This window comes from Lepisma saccharinum, chromosome 1 (assembly GCF_977018435.1).
Source record: "Lepisma saccharinum chromosome 1, izLepSacc3.1, whole genome shotgun sequence".
Classification (NCBI taxonomy): domain Eukaryota; kingdom Metazoa; phylum Arthropoda; class Insecta; order Zygentoma; family Lepismatidae; genus Lepisma; species Lepisma saccharinum.
In genome coordinates this window covers 38,120,467-38,137,560 of record NC_139229.1, presented here as the reverse complement: position 1 = coordinate 38,137,560, position 17,094 = coordinate 38,120,467, and the positions used below count along the sequence as shown (strand labels likewise).

The following is a 17,094-nucleotide window of genomic DNA, read 5'->3' as shown; positions in this document are numbered from 1 at the left end:
CTTAATGCTAAAAGGAAAAAGTAAGCTGTTTCCCCCCTCTGTTTTGGCACCCAATCGCCGCTACGGAGAGAGAAGTTCCTAAACACCCTCTAAATGTTGTGGTGTAAGGGCGTAACCCTTTCTGAGGACACCCAAATTGCAACTTCACTTCTACCCTACACCCCGATAACTGCAGTCTTAGCAGGCTAACGGGACTGTGGGATCTGGACCTACCGCCACTATAATCCTCTGTAGGGTTGTTTTTTGTCCTTTATGTGTGCTGAGCGACCCTTCACAGCCTTATCTTTTAACTAAGTAAGGAGAGTTTAGTCCTCGGAGACCTATCTTGATTGTGATTATGTTAAGGGTCTGCGCCCCGTATAGTGTGATGGGTGCAAGTAACCTGAGTGCTGACCCACCCAAAAGTTTTCAATTCAATCAAACTCCCACTTTTTCCTACAATGGCCCAATTTATGGTTACTTCCGGCTCTTAATTTGCACATACACCCCCCCCCCCCCGCCCCAGAGGGAAAAATTCTGGATGAACCCCTGCATAATTTGAATGTGCGAATCAATATTTTCAACGTATATCCTAGGGATGGGACGATATGAAATTTTGGCCGATACCGATAAAGTACCGATATAAAATTTACAGATACCGATAACCGATATTCTACCGATCCGATATAAAATTAGAAATGGTCCTGGAAGAACCTGAAAGGTTCATTGACATCCTTAATAAATGTGTGTTTCAAAGTGACTGCAGTGCAAGAGAAATTGCATATTTACACATTTACTTTTTAAAAAAGTAGGGCATGGAGATTATCCATAAAAATTACAACAAAAATGGCATAATTTTGCACTAAACTATCAGATATTTATCGATATATCGGATCGGTAAAATAATCGGTAATTTTACCGATAAACCGATACACCGATATGCCTATATCGGCCGATACTGATAGAGTACCGATTAATCGGTCCCATCCCTAGTATATCCCGATGCGTCGCACAAAAGCCCGCTTAGTCATGGACTTAAGTTGGGAAAAATCCTAAGAAATATGAAATCCCAGTCTCAAGAATTTCCACTACTTAAAGTTGATGTACATGTTGCTCACGAAAAGTTTGTGTTCCAGAGCACTGACTCCACGTGCAAACAAAAGCCTTTTATTTTTTTCGTATTTAAAGCCTCTATTGTACACCGAGGCTTCTGAAACGAAAAGAATTCGTTAGCGAGTGTGTGCAGACTGTGACAAGCAGGAACGTGCTTTCACTTGGCGCGTCCATGTCATCTCCACCAGGGATTGGATTCGATATTATGCAAGCACTTACAACGGAAGTTCATTCCGTGAGGACGATGGGTGAGGCCGCCTGCTTATTTTCCCGCCTTTTTCCTTCACCTAATTATCTGCTTGGCTGGGGGTCAGTTTAACGAGTTCGAATTGGAAGAGAGAAGATACTTTCACGAATTTATTTACAAACTTTTTTTTTTTACTTTCTTAGCTGAGTGAAAGTGCATGTTAATTTAGGTTCTTACATCTCTGGACTGCCTTTATATCCAGTTAGAATCTAGGAATATCTTGAGAGATGGATACAGCTCTTTTTATCTCACCATCTAAGTTTTCGAGTTCGAATCCTTGCCAGGACATCATTGCGATTGTCACTTCATCAATTTCATCTAATCATCATTTATCCTAGTACCTCCTCAATGGAGTAGGTACCTCCGTGGCAGAATGGTTATCACTGCACGGTATGATGCCAGGGGTCCCAGTTCGAATCCCTGCATGGGCATGAGTACCCCTTCATCAGTTTCATCATATCATCAATCATCATCCGCAGTTAGACAAAAGTAGCAGAAAAGCAAAGTAAAATAAACCAGTTTCATACCCGGGAGAGGCATATAGTGATTCGAGTCTCATTTGAACTGTAGGTCCAGTTCCGATTTGTCTTTCTCTACATAAAACGGGGTTAAAACGAAAGCTCATCTTTCATCTTCATCGTCGCAATTAGTCTAAAAAGGGAGAACATATTAACAAGTCTGTGTTACAAAAAAGACTATTTTTTCAACTAATAATTTCAGATATTCTATGTTTCTACTGAAGATGGACTAATAATGTGTACAGTATACAGTGTGATGCATAAGTATTACCAATCAAATTATCGATCACCATGTTAATTCTCTTTGTTTTACAAAATGAGAGCCTCAAGAATTGAAACAAAATACCAAAGAAGCTGCTGACAACCTCTGTATTAGCACACGTAAAATCTATTCCTTAAACACATAAGATGCGAGATAGAAAGTAATGAAAAGTGTCGAGCAATACTTGTGCATCCCACTGTACAACCAATATAAACTCTTCACCTCCTGCCCCTGATATTACATTAAATCACTGAAGTTTTCGTGTTCCAATAACGATCTATACAAGTCTTGTATCCCTTGCCTGCTGTCAGTTGTGATTGCAAAATTTATTTCATATTATCATGCATAAGGTGATTGTTTTGCACTTTGTCTGACATGAAATTATTTTTGACATTTGCAGAACTACATCCAGAGCTGAATGGCTGAGACTTGAGTGCTTGTGACAATGACACGAGTTCGAGATTGGGGCCAGGATCGTCCTCTCAACACGGTACACTTTGAGTCACCATCCCATACTGGAACGCTGCTGTGTGGTTTGAATGCATTGAGAAGCAAGGGACTCCTCCTCGATGTTACGCTGGTGGCTGAAGGGGAGGCTTTCCAGGTAACCAAACAGGCAATGTTTTGCAGATGTGATCCCGCTATAGAATGGCACTGAAAAGTCAGTTCATTATCAATACAGTATTATAAAATCCTTTCCTTTGCTTATCAATGGAAATGGCATTAGTTAGTTGAACTATTTATTTTGCAACAGAAGATCAACTTTGTTAACCCCTCAATGCAGAACGATGCACCCATGTACTTTCACGGAATTCTGAGTTAATGGTGTTTCAACATTCGCTGCATGGTTGATATCAAATTGCTGTTAGATGCCGTCTATTGGTGGTAGACATTAACTGTTTTACCAGTTGACCAGAAAGGTGTTAAGTCTTTACTGCCATCTACTGGGAAATAAGAAAACTACTTGCACAACGTTGTTTTGTGAGTCGAGCAAACCGTACCCTTATATACAGCCATGGTGGGACAGTATGTCATGGTTAGGGAATGGATTTCTAGGTCCATACCTTTTTTTCTGTATCATAGACGTATGCTATTTAGAGATCTTAGCATTTCATGTACACAGCAACCCTCTACTGAAATTCTATATGGCCTAAAAGTGCCTAAATGAACTGTAAATCCTTATAAATGCCCGAAAGCTCTATTTTGACTGGAAAAACTCCTTTTAAGCCATTTGCTTAACTTCCAAAATATTTTTTTTTAGAACGACCCTTAATTTCCACCACAAAGTTTTGAGACTAGAAACTTGAGACCTTGAACGAATCCGAGCAGCAAAAGAACCAATGCAACAGCAAGGGGTGTCAATGTCTGTGCAAATTTCCGCCATCTTCCAGCATGCATCATGAATTTGGAAAGATGTGACAGGATGAGGTGTTCTCCATTGTTAAGTGCTGTACATCCCAGGCAATTAAAGGAACCGTAGGTGTAGCAAACCAAACAAAAATGTGGTCTGTAGTCAGGCAGGTCTGTCTTTGGAGAGGAAAGCTTGTGATCTAGTTTACATTAATGTATATTTGACTTTGAGAACAAATTAGAAACATGTACTCAATATTTTGTATGTGTTGACGCTTCACGGGATATAAAAATTCATCTATCCAGGCTCTCAAATGAAGCGTGAACAGAGTGTGAAGTAAAATAATAATAGTGTTTGGATTATTTATGTCTGCTACATGTGCGCAGTGTGTGTGTGTGTACTTTTTGTCTATTTCCTGCATCTTGTTTAATGCTTCTTTCCTGGACATGGTAATTTTAACTTATGCAGGGTAGTACATTTTCTCTCTCGTTTGTATTTACAGTTTGGTATGTAGCATCGCTTTTCTGATTATGAAACATGAAGTTGTAATGTCTCGGCCCCAGTGATTTATCCACCAACTTCGCCCTAACACCTCACACAATTTTTAAAAAAGAACAAATTTGTGGTCATTTTGGCTCTAAGTATACCTGTTCACTCTCATACTCCCATTAAATAGAAAATTCTGAATGAACCTCTGCTCCACCCCTGAGCCGGCTTTTCCGCTTTTCATTACATGTTAATTCTATCGATAGTTAACCTTCAGCGACACAGTCTACTAGATATAGTCTGCTCTATACATATACATTTACTTACACACACACGCCAGAACATTCATTTGATTTTTAAAACAAATTTATTTTCAAAAACACGGAAGAAGTGTGAATTCCTGTACCGTTGCTGGTGCTCGTCTTTGAGATGTTCCGTGGCTGACGTCATCCGTGGAGGTTCACAAATGGTTCCGAACTTTTCCAAATGCCAGACTGCACCTCCCTGCCCACCCCCACCCCCCAAAAGCACCCACACCGTTACAATTCCAGTCTCTCCTGAAAAAAAATGTACATACGCCAGTGGCCCCGAGGAAATGGGGCTGACGCCTGAATTCTAACCCTGTAGGTAAATATACCATGGTATTAGTGTAATATAGAATGAAGTATTTGCAAATTTCAGCAATCAAGTTTTTTCCTCGATGTTTTACCGAAGTACAAGTATTGGTAAAAGAAATCACCCTTAACCAATTTCGTTTGCTATTTTTAATAGTGAGCTCTGTGATTTGTTCTTATGCTAGTGTTTCTCTAAATAGGTGGTCAGTGAGCCAGCTTTTGCAAAGTGCACATCAAACTGACATTAAAAATGGGGACACAGAAGCATCACACATATGATGCAGCACTTTAAACATAATGTTATTTTGTGTGCTGAGGAATTTGGAATCTGTGAATCCGGTCGACCATTTACCGTAAGTGAAGTGTCCATTCGTCGTTGGAGACGTCAACGACAGCAATCTGTCATTATCAGCCTCTCTCTTATACATGGGGCGAAGTGGTAGTCTCCTGCCGTGGAGGCTGTTAGTTCATCCTTCCTTCCACTCCTGGATAATGTTGGAGTTAATTCTGCAATGGTAGGGGTATATCTGCCAATTTCTTTGTAAATTCTCTCTTCTTGGCCTTCCTTGAACCAGTATATGGCAGTTTTGTGTCTGATTATTTGGTCTTTGTGTGATTGTTATTTTTGTTACATATGTTGTATATTTTAGGTAGTCTTTTCAGATTGGTCCATCGGGAGAAACTATCGCATTGTAGATTATGAATATGTATGGGTTTATAAGCGACATAGGGAGTCTCAATGTGTTCGAACCTATTGCTACCAATTTGTTTATTACTGGCTCAACTTTTGAAGTGACGTAATCCATGCCATCGTTGCATATCTCGTAATTTCACACCTAGGTATTTAACTTCCTTTACTCTTCTAAGATTTTTCTCTGAGTTTTATCTGTGGATGTTTATTAGCATTCAGCTTACCCTTTAGGATTATGAAGTGGGTCTCCTGGGTGGCAATCGTCAATCACACAAGTCCTCGAGAGAGTTTATCGCAATACTGCTCTGGTCTATCTTTCCAACCCTGTTCTTGAATTACCTTTCATAACAATTATTACGTGATCTGCAAAGTCTATTGTGCTTTTGATATCTGAAATATTTGCTAATTTTTGGGGAGATGGCTCCACGTTTAGATTCTACAATTCGGGACCTAGAATGGATCCTTATGTTGTTGATTTTGAGGCTGTGAAGTTAGACGTCGGATGTGCTTTACATCTAATATGGTTCGTGGACAATGCATGTCCCTCAAGGTCCTGAAAAGATGGGGCCAAATTGTGTTGGTACAGGTAGATGTACAGGTAGAAGCCTCACAACGCCGTCAACGTCTCTACCATCTGTGAGGGCCTCTTTTTTCAGTTGGAAGAGGGACGCAAGGCCATTTGTAGCTTATAGCCTTGTGCCGGAAAACCAACTGCAATCGACTTGATATATCGCTTAATACACTTGATATAAATGTCGATTGCATCTGTGTATAACAAGATCTCGCTTTCATGTCCACAGCGATCTCTTATAATACACCATTCTTCCTTTTGAGTCTTCAAATACTGACATGTTCACATCTAAGGTAATAAAAATTGCAGAAAGCACTTGAAATACCGATCACTCAACCTAACCTACAAGCTTAAGGAATTACTTCGCAGACCCAAAAGGAAGAACCGTTACTGGTCTTACATTATACACCGACTATCTGCATACCTACATACACTGGCTATCAAGACTTACTTCATTACACACCTACATTTCCTGAAGTGACATGGAAAATCTCAGGGATTACTGTTATTACTCTAATTGTACTGTGGCAAGCTGGCCAAGTTCACTCCAGCATAACAACAGTGGATGCTGAGTAAATGTAGGACCTTCTCGACCCAGCAATATTCCAGAGCGGACGAACTCGTACTAGCTCGGAAAACCTCATGTACTATCACTCCTAGTATAGGACCACCAATGCAGAGGCAGGCCCATTGTCCTAGGAGGAACTTCCACTAGGTCTCCTACCAAACGGTAAGGAAAAACCTTATCGGAAGAGACCCTACAGTTTTTCTTGTCATCCGAATAACAAGAATCCATAAGATATAGGGTGGAAACGTAAAGTGTAAAGTACTTTTAATTAGAAAAAAACTGCCTTGGTTAGCAATTAATAGTGTGTTTAATATGGAAACAAGGCATAATCGTGTTACGTCAAAAATTCAAGTCACTTCAGGAAAATCCTGTGTGTTATATTTGTTAGCACATAATATAACACACAGGGTATAACTAGTAGATAAAATAGCAGATAAAGAGAATAACTAGCATTCATTCTACAAACCTAATTTATCAAGCTTCTACCGCAGCAGCGATGGGATTCTATGCGTTCACTAGGCACCATCTAAATGAAATCTGGTTAGCAGACTTTGGCACTCTTGAGACCTGTTGGCCACAGTGTTCATCTATTTTACAGACAAACACCTTTGAACATATATATGATTAATAACGGTCTCTGGTTCAAATGCCTGCCTGGGAATGGGTGTTCTTTGTGACTGTCCCATCATCTTCGCGAGTAGCCAAAAGTGGCAGAAAAGCGTGTAACGTGTAGCAGTGTCCACGTTACAAATATGTATATAAACTTAATATTTTTCCTTTGTTTTGTACTTATAATTTTATATGTTAGTGGTTAATTACCAAGGAATGTGGAACACACCTCGTATATAAACTATACATCCTGATGTTAAATATAAGTTCCAAGAGTTTGTTTCTTTCTGCCAGCAAGCTGAGCTGGAAGTTTATTATCGGTGACAACAATGCAAGAAAGCTAACACTATTGTGTAAGAGCCAGGCAGACTCAACCTTATGAAAACGTTGTCACAGGGAAAAGGCAAAAGATTAGGCTGTCTTTCCCACGCTATATCTGTCGTGTCCCTTGGCAGACAATAATTAGACTAATATCATAATAATCCCTGATTCTTTTACTGCAAGACAGTATATTCAGAATTTAGTTACGTTAAGGTAAAAGAAAGTTATGCCCGCGCAAGACAAAACCTGTATATAAATAATTGTTGCTTAACATTTTGACGTTGTAAATTTTCTTTCTTTTTCTTTGTTGTCATATCGCGTGGCCGTTGCAGGGAGAGAGGGGAGTTGGAAGAAGCCATACTCCCTGGTCAAATTAAATACTGAGTGTAACAATTAAAATTATATTGCTTATTTATTATTCACAAAAGGGTAAAAATAGTAATTGTTACATGTAGCTAATTATGTTCCTCATTGATATTTTATTAATTTGTATTTTATTGTAATGTAAAATTGATGTTAAGATAAAAGTTGGTAAATCCTTCACGGCACCGAGAAATGCTATATAAGCAGCAAAGCTCAGTGGCCCGTGGCCTTGGTATTCGAACTTCTTATAAATACGGAACTCGTATAACCGTCTTTTCTTTCAACGCTCGAACTTCTGCGTTTACTTCCACTTCGTTATTAGGAATTAGTTCATTCTGGGATTACCTTAGGACAGTTACTTAGCTCTTCTGGTCAGAAGGCTTATGTTCTCTCTGTTCTATGCTCCTGGTCAGGAGATATAATTGAGAGGGTTGTGATTGTCTTAAGATATACCGGAATTCGGGATCGGCTGATAGATTGTTGGTAGTCAACGTTTGTGACCCTGGTCAGGGTACAGCTTTTCTTATTCTGTGGTCACGGATTAATTTTCGGTTCTCTGGTCAGAGGCTGAAAAGAGAAAAGGAAGTTGGATACTTAACTGGATATCGACAGAACCTAGTGGGAAGAAGGATTGTCGATTGCTTGTACAATCTTGGTCAAGATCTATAAGTAGATTGAGAACCTTTGACCCAGAATTACGAGGGACCTTACATCGGGGACTGAAGCAACCGGATTAACCCAAACTTTGAGCCGAGGAGACTCAAGCCCCGAAGAGATACTGAGCTTGAAGCCGAGACTCGATAGACCCATCAAACCAAGTACGATCTAGGGCAGATCGTGACAAGCGAAGTAAAATAAGCCAAATCAATGTAGCATTAATAACTTTGATCGAGTGTATTAAGTGGTCGACTTTCCATCTTGCTGCACGAGTTCCCGTATTCGAATCTCGATCTGGGTGTGGGTGTCCTTGTAAGTGTTCTTTCTTTAATTTACGCATCATCACTATTGGCCAGAAATGACAGAAAAGCGACTGAAAATAATAAAATTAAAAAACGTACGTACTATCCTGCAGCTGCCAGTATCTCTCTACTTTTGAATGGAAATTCGATATTGAAGCTGTAGAACAATGTAACTCTTATGCTTGTCTGGTTGTCAGTTTTTGGATGTAGTTTCATAGTTACTGCAATGAGCGTCAACAATTAACAATAACTATTGCATGTTAAACATTGTTGTTCTGTTTTGTGTTAGGTCACCTTCACTTACAAAATAATCTAGAATGTAAAAGTAGTAGTTTCGAACTTAAAGAAGGTAAATATTGAAACTGAACATGAAGCTAATAAATCTCTGGACTTGGCTAATTTTTTTTTTTTTTTTAATATAGCCATTTTGACATCGTTGCTCTATACCTATATCAGCTCATTGTGAATTTCAGAAGGTGGATAATTATTGTGAATCCCATTTTATTGTGTACGTCTGAAATGTTATTGTGGTAATTGGTCATATTTCGAAATAAATTTCACCAAATACTTGAATTTCCATAATATTCTGTCGTGTCTGCTGTGTATAATGTTTGTTGATGTTTTTGAACCACTAAATTATGAAAAGTCAACAATTGTGTTCATGCTTATCAACCTTTGTAAGAGAACGTTTCATTGTTGTTGTTTGGCTTCCTGAATAATCTAAAATCAGATGGCTACCACCAGGTTTATTGAAAATACTAAATATTTGACGTATTCATTTCAATTGTAATGTTTCACTAGAATTTATAACCAGTTGAAAACATAATGTTGTAATTTTGATCGCCCACAAAAATTAGCCCTTTCCATCTATTTTTCTCACCTCTATTTAATACATTTTTTAAAAAAAATAAGCCCATGGGATGCGAGTCCCCATAGATCTGCGCCTGGTGAAAATAGAAAATAGTAAGGCAAGGTTGACTCAACTATTCCTATCTTTGAAATATGGAACAAAAAGCTTAATTAAAGGACTATCCCTTAATCTCTGCGACACCTGTCAATCCTGAGAGACATTGATCATATTCACCAATACTTTCACTGTCAAGACAGATAAGTCAAGTTGTCGAAACAAATACGATGCATTAGCTTATGAACCTCCCCAGTGGCATAGTGGTAACGTCATCACGTTGCAATCAAGGATCCAGTAGAAGCACATAGTGGTTTGGATCCCACTTTAAACTGTAGGTCCAGTCCCAATTACCTTAAACAAAAACTCAAAACTCACCCTCAAGATCCACTTTCTATAAAAGTAGCTATTATCTCACCATACTCTTTAATTTGGCTGACAGTTAGTTGCATACTAAAGTATCGTCTTTCCCCAGATAGTTTCCTGAACCTTTACAAATGACCTTCCTTTGTTTATATGTTGATAGTGCCGAACAAGAACAGCAAAACATAAGCTTCCAAATTAAACTTCCAAATTGTATGTTGTGTGTAGTTTGTTTCATTTTGTTTCTGGTGATTTATGATTGATTAATACCTCAGTTGTTGAAACTTTTATGGCAGGAGGAAAAAGACAAGTTTTGCTTCACAAGGCCTTTTTACATATATATTTCAGAAGATAAATTTTCAAGGAATTTATAAATTTGACCTAATTATAATTTTTTAACAAGAGATACTGTGAAATACAAACGTTATTCTATGTGGAATTTTTATATTAGGGTGGGCTCAGGTTACAATTGTGTAATTATAACCTGAGCACGATGCTTCACCATCATACACATGAGGGTACTGAATACTTACCTGTGTTTTTTGTACATAATGATTTTTCCATTCTGTTGTTGCATAATTACATGTGTAAGTTAGGTGAATTAGGTTTTGGGCTCTTAGTATTTTAATTACTCTATGTGTTGCGGTATTACTATTTTACACATTTTAAGTCTGTGAGGTTTGTTTGCTGTAGTATTCCCTCATCTTCCTTCATCATTACCTGCTCTTGTATGCAACATTTTCCATGTGACAAGAAAGCTTCAGATAATGCCAAGCTACAAATGTTTTCACTTGGACAAACTAAATTTCACAACACAATTCCTCACAAATTAATACCTTCTGCTTCTTTTAAACACACGAATAAGTTTATCCAGACTTCAAATTTGCTTCCACAATCATTGAAGTATTCCAAACTCATTCATCACACACTTCTGTACAGCTTGTAAAAATTGTTACACGATTGAAACTATCTCCCAGGAGAACACACTATCAATGTCCTATTAATTCAGGTTAAAATATGACAGTGGCACGGTTTCAGAATACACATTGTTATTTTCAAAGAATCATCTTGGAGTTAACATGTTGATAAAGTAAAAGTGCTCCCCTGTGCATAGCACCATGCCATGAAGACGTATAGGGGGTGTGGGGGTAACGCCCCACCCTTCCTTGATCCGGTCGTGAGTGGGGGTGATGTGATCAGCATCACGCCCCTGACCGCCTTTACCCCCCAGGGTTTCCCCCAGGTAACCCCCCAGGGTTTCCCCCAGGTATTCGACGCTGGGTGGGCGCCGGGGCCGCTTCCATCGTTAGAAAAGTTCCCGGATTTGAACCGGCCGGGGATCGAACCCGAGACCTTTAGCATGGTAGTCAGACGCGTTACCGACTGAGCCACCGCGGCCAACCTGTTGATAGAGTTTGTTTTACATTAACAAACTGTATTATGTATCTCATTTTTTTTTTCTTCTGCAGGCTCATAGAGTGGTACTAGCCTCTTGCAGTGACTACTTCAGGGCTATGTTCACTGATGCAATGCGTGAAAGTCGCCAGAGTGAAATATGTCTGAATGGTGTTACTGCTGCCGGAATCAAGTACCTTCTGGATTATGCCTACACATCACGACTAGCATTAAATCTGGCCAATATCCAGGATGTTCTCTCAGCAGCTAGCCATGTGCAGGTAGTGGCCGTGGTCGAAGCATGTTCTAATTATCTTCAGGTAAAGTGCAGCTTGTAAACTTCTATAGAAAGGGTGGTTACTGTCTGTTTTATTTTTTATTAAAACATCTTAATTTGGTACAGAAAGTGAAGTATGTAACAGTTGTCTAGATCTTGAGATCTTGTACAGTCACGGACACTTCTGGGTTGTTACAATCCCATTGAAAGCTAATGATATCATTACAACCCAGAAGTGTCCGTGACTGTACATAGTGCTATCATTAAAAATAGATTGGTAAGTTCTTGGCATCAGTATAATTTCAAATTCCTATTATTTTTTCTAATAGATATAGAATACACCGATTCTATATCTACATTACACCGAGATACAGTGTAATGTAGCATGTAAAGACAGGTTTCACAGCACATACATCACAAAACAGTAGGCAATTAATTCTTCCAAAGAAGACACCATTTTTGCCTAATGTTGCTTTTTTTATTGTTTTTTTATATATAAATGCTTCTTACATAACATCAATTTTTTAAAACACTGAAAATTATTAACAATGTAATCTTAGGACACAACCTTTTTAGATTTTTAGATTTGTTTGCCGGGGGAAAACGAATTTTTCTACATTTTCTCACTGCGGTCATTATATCTATAGTTTGGTGGAGGATGATGTTTCTTGTCTGCCAATGTCCAGTGAACCGTTATATATATTTTTTGTATTCCTTGAAGTGGTCAGTACCTTTGTATAAAAAGGTATTACAATATGAGAAATGTATTCTCAGGGTCTTGGGTAAACCATACAATACCTCTCTATTGAATAATTGTATGAGTATAAACCATTCAACAATCAATGAATTAAGATTTAGATATAATATGAGATATTTTAAAAGCAAAAGAAACCATCAGGAAGAAAGGGAGGTCTAAGATGAAAGATCAAAATGATTCTGTTCCTATAGATTCATCTTTAACACTTCCTAAAACAATCTATCAGTTTCTGATGGTGTCGTGGTAACATCATCGTCATCAAAATTTCCAATGTTCTACATCAGGGAAGGCAAGATGGTTAAAAATACACATACTCTATGTGATCAGAAGTATCCGGACACCCACCTGAAAATGAAGTACAAATTTGGCCCACCCTCCTTCGGGAACACGGGCAGTCAATACTGTGTTGGCCCACCCTTAGCCTTGATGACAGCCTTCACTCTCGCAGGCATACTTTCAATCAGGTGGCAGACGGTTTCCTTGTGAATTGCAGACCGATCCTCGCGGAGCGCTGAAATGAGATGTGGGTCGGTGTGGTCTAGAATAAAGTCAGCATTCCAAAACATCCCAGAGATGTTCTATGGGATTGAAATCAGGACTCTGTGCAGGCCAGTCCATTAGTGGGATGGTTTTGTCATCAAACTACTCCCCCACAAGCCCTGCAGTATGGATGGGTGCTCGGTCATGTTGTAAGACACAATGGTCATTCCCGAACTGGTCTTTGAAGGTAGGCAGCATGAAAGTGGTTAAAATGTCAACTTAAGCTTGTGCCGTGACATTGCCATGTAAAGCAACAAGGGGGCCAACCCCCCTCCAAGAGAAACATGACCACACTAACCCTGCCAACCCCGAATTTCACTGTCGGCATTATACAGGCTGGTAGATGTCGTTCACCAGGCATTCACCACACCCACACCCTACCATCGGATCACCACATTTCGTACCGTGATTCATCACTCCGCACTGGTTTTCCACTGTTATATGGTTCATTTTTGTCGCTCCTTGCACCACGCAAGGTGGCATTTGGCATTTACCTGTGAGATGTTTGGCTTATGTTCAGCTGCACTTCGTGCCGAACAGTCAGGTGTTTGGAGTAGATCCTGATGCAGTTCAGAATTCCTGTGTGATGGTGGTGATGGATGATTGACGATTACACTGTATGACCCTCTTCAACACTCGAGGGTCTCTGGAGGTCAACATGGGAGGTTGGCCTGCACACTTTCGGGTTGTACACATCCCTTCACTTTTCCACTTCACTATAACATCGGAAACAGCGGACCTAGGGATGTTTAGGAGGGTGGAAATCTCGTGCACAGACATGTTTCACTTTGTGTCCAGATACTTTTGATCACATAGAATATGTTAAAAGAAGGTAATAATTAAAAGTTGAGGATAATAGTAAATGCCACTGCCACCATTCTTGTTGGAACTTGCTGCAACATTGATTAGCAGACAACATTTCAGCAAATTTCAACGAAGATAGTGTCAATGGCCACCGAAATTCGTTGAACAAAAGTTTCGTGGAAAGCGAGTACATAAGCTTCTCAGTATTTATTTACTGCCGCAGCTCCCACTTCCCAAAATATGAATAAATGATACTTGATGACAGAAGATGACGGCTAGTCATGTTTTATCCTTTTTGCACTTTTATCCTCCCTCCCTTCCCTGCTGCAGAACGAAGGTGAATTTGAAAATTTTCAAGTATTAAAAATCATCTTTGTACATTTTATATGTAGTAAGAGATGTTGGTTCTTTATTTTAAAATATTAAACAAACACAACTTCTCTTACTAGAAGGATTTAGCAAAGATAGAGCAATTCCAGAGGTAACAGACTGCACTGTAGAAGCAGTTTTTTTAAATTTTATTTCTTTGTATGAGAGTCATGAAACATAACAAAAAAATTTAACCCAGAAAATTTACAAGTAGTTGCCTTCCTTCTTACATAGAAAAATTTCTTCAAATGTATTCTACCAGTACTATATAAAAATAAATTTGAAGGTGACAGACTAACACGGTTAGCAACCTATGAATCCGGATTTAGTGGAATAGTACTTGATATGGTAATAGTTTACACACAAATTTTAGTTTAGAAACACATGTATTGTACATATGCAATCTAAATATGCTCTCGTTTAAAACTATGTACAGCACATTGCATCTCACTGATATATAATTTTGACCATCAAGGTTGACATTTTTCTAAAATTGCTCAATATGAAAACTTGAAGTACTTGTGATAACTAACATCTGTAAATGAATAAATCCACTTATAGAAACTTTCTACGCAAGCTGTGAGATGATGACATACAAGAAAGTGTATTTTCAATGTAACAACCTTAAAACAAATGAAGGGGTAAGGAGAAGAAACCAGGAAAGTCAATATTCTGTCATAAGTGAAGTAGTGCTGTCATTTCCTGCCATGTGGATGCTGTACTGAACTTTATGATATGCTTTGTTTTGTTTCATATATTTGACACTTTCATTCATCAAAGCGTATGTTTTTTATAAATTTTCATTTACATGTTGAGTAACGTTTCGCAATTAAATTATTTTTTTTTTTAGTTTGATGAACATTGACTTACTTCCCCCCCCCCCCCCACCTGACCCTTCAAATAATCTATTAATAATTTTCTCTCTTTGAAAAAATAAAGCATGTCTCAGATTATTACGGAAAAATAAGAAGCAGGGTTTATTTTTTTTGTTATAACTATCTCATTCTTTTAGGTTTGTGGTTAAACTCACTGATATTCTTTCATTTTAGGCTCAACTAGACTTGGAAAATTGTGTAGATATAGCAACAATAGCTGAAACATACTCTCTGCACCAACTTAGAAAGAGGGTGTACCGTTTCATGAGTGGCAATCTCAAGGAGTTTTCCAGAAGCCAGGATTTCCACAGACTTTCTCCATCCCAGTTGGAATACCTTTTGGAATGTGATTTCCCAGTTGATTGTCCTGAATCCGAAGTTCTCCATATAGTTGTTAAGTGGGTGGAGTATGATATGGTTCAGCGATTATTGTATGCGCAGAAATTACTGAGGAGAATTCACTTCAATGAAATCAACTCACAAAGTCTTAAGCAGTTTATAGAATCAAAAACGTTGCATTGTATAATGATGCAGTTTCCAGTTCTATACAGGCAAGTACTGGCGGAAACGTATAAAGTCAAAAACACTAGTACCACAGAGATGTTGGTGAATTCGAGAGGGATGGAACTAGCTGTTGTGAAAGTTGGGGGGTTCGGAATAGGAGGGATCACAAACGAGATCACATATTTTCTCCCGAGTGTGGGAAAATGGAGACACTTGACTACAATTCCTCATGTGGAACAATGCAATTTTGGTACGGCCGTTTTGCATAACGAGCTCTACGTTGTCGGTGGATGTTTCAATCAGTCGTTGCAGGAAAATATTCATCCGTTCGGTTTCCGTTACAGCCCTCGGTACAACAAGTGGACTACGATGGCACCGATGCAACGTGAGCGGTGTCGATTCTCGTTGAATGTTGTGGGTGGTCAGTTGTACGCGATAGGTGGTGCTAGTGAATCTGCAGACGAGAACATTGATTTGGTGGAGGAGGAGTGTCCGTGTGAAAAATATGACCCGGAAACTGATTGCTGGCAATCAGTCGCACCTCTGCCAGGATACAGAACTCAGCATGCCGGAACGACTTGGCATCACTTCTTGTACATTTCCGGAGGTTTGGATCAAGACTTTGTTTTGAATTCGGTGTACTGTTACAACACTGCGAATGACACGTGGGAGGCAAAGACGTCAATGTTAACACCCAGAGCAGATCATTGTATGGTGACATACAAGGATAAGCTGTACGTGTGTGGTGGTTGGTTCGAAGATGAAACTACAGGGAATAGAGTGCTGGTGGACACCATTGATGCATATGATGTGATCAAAAATCAGTGGGATGTAGTGACTCGTGTACCAACACCGAGATACCATGCTGGGATAGTCATTGTTGATGAAAAGTTATATTTTATTGGTGGTTTCCACAGTGATGTTATGTTCGACAGAGCAACAGGTAAGGAGTGTTTAACTATATACTTATTTGTTTATTTGTAAGGCTTGGCTGGACCTTTGGCTAACAGCAGCAAAGTTGTAGTTGGAAATTTCAAGAATCTGCTATGATATTCCAAGATCTGAAAAAGGACATCATCTTAGAATTCCTTCTAGAACATTCATATGAATTTTCATGTGGTTTGTGTGTGCTGGTACCTAGATATTTGCAGTAGTTTCAAGTCTACATAAGCCTATTAAACTATTACAAGTATCTAGATACCCGTATTTACGTGTGCATGTATGATGTGCACCCTGGTTTGACAAACAATTATATCTCGTATATAATGCGCAGTACAATCCAGGTTCAAGAAATGACATCATTCCTATTCATTGAGTTGCGTATTGCTGCGTTAAACAATAAGTCATCAACCCATGCCTCCTCCCCCTCTCTCCCTCCACTGTGTTTTGCATCCCAAAGCTTTCACTCTTATTTATTCTGTAATAGTAGAAAGCGAGATAAAAATTAATTTATGGATTTGCAGTGCCCAGGAAGTTATTTTCTGTTATTTCTCGCCCAACTGATACACATCCCATGTGACGGGAGGTGTATGCTCGAATTCCGCCAGAACGCCACTGATTTTCTTGGTGTCACAGAACATTACATTACAAATTGAAAAATTGTGGGACATGTCCTTTAAACTTTTATACATGATTTTGCTTATTTCCTCTTTAC

General features: G+C 38.9%; 1 protein-coding gene across 2 annotated transcripts in view; it reads left to right on the top strand.

The window, feature by feature from the left end:
- The window catches only part of LOC145994697 (kelch-like protein 26), a 69,850-nt gene that overhangs the window by 42,819 nt on the left and 9,937 nt on the right, over window positions 1–17,094 (top strand). The window contains exons 1-4 of one of the 2 annotated variants that reach the window (XM_083130880.1): window positions 1,231–1,340; window positions 2,520–2,723; window positions 11,389–11,634; window positions 15,111–16,383. In XM_083130880.1, the coding sequence (XP_082987006.1) occupies window positions 2,565–2,723; window positions 11,389–11,634; window positions 15,111–16,383 (1,678 nt within the window). In that variant the 5' untranslated portion in view covers window positions 1,231–1,340; window positions 2,520–2,564. Of the gene's footprint in view, window positions 1–1,230; window positions 1,341–2,519; window positions 2,724–11,388; window positions 11,635–15,110; window positions 16,384–17,094 lie in introns of those variants that run through there. The other variant, XM_083130870.1, reaches the window with a different exon arrangement.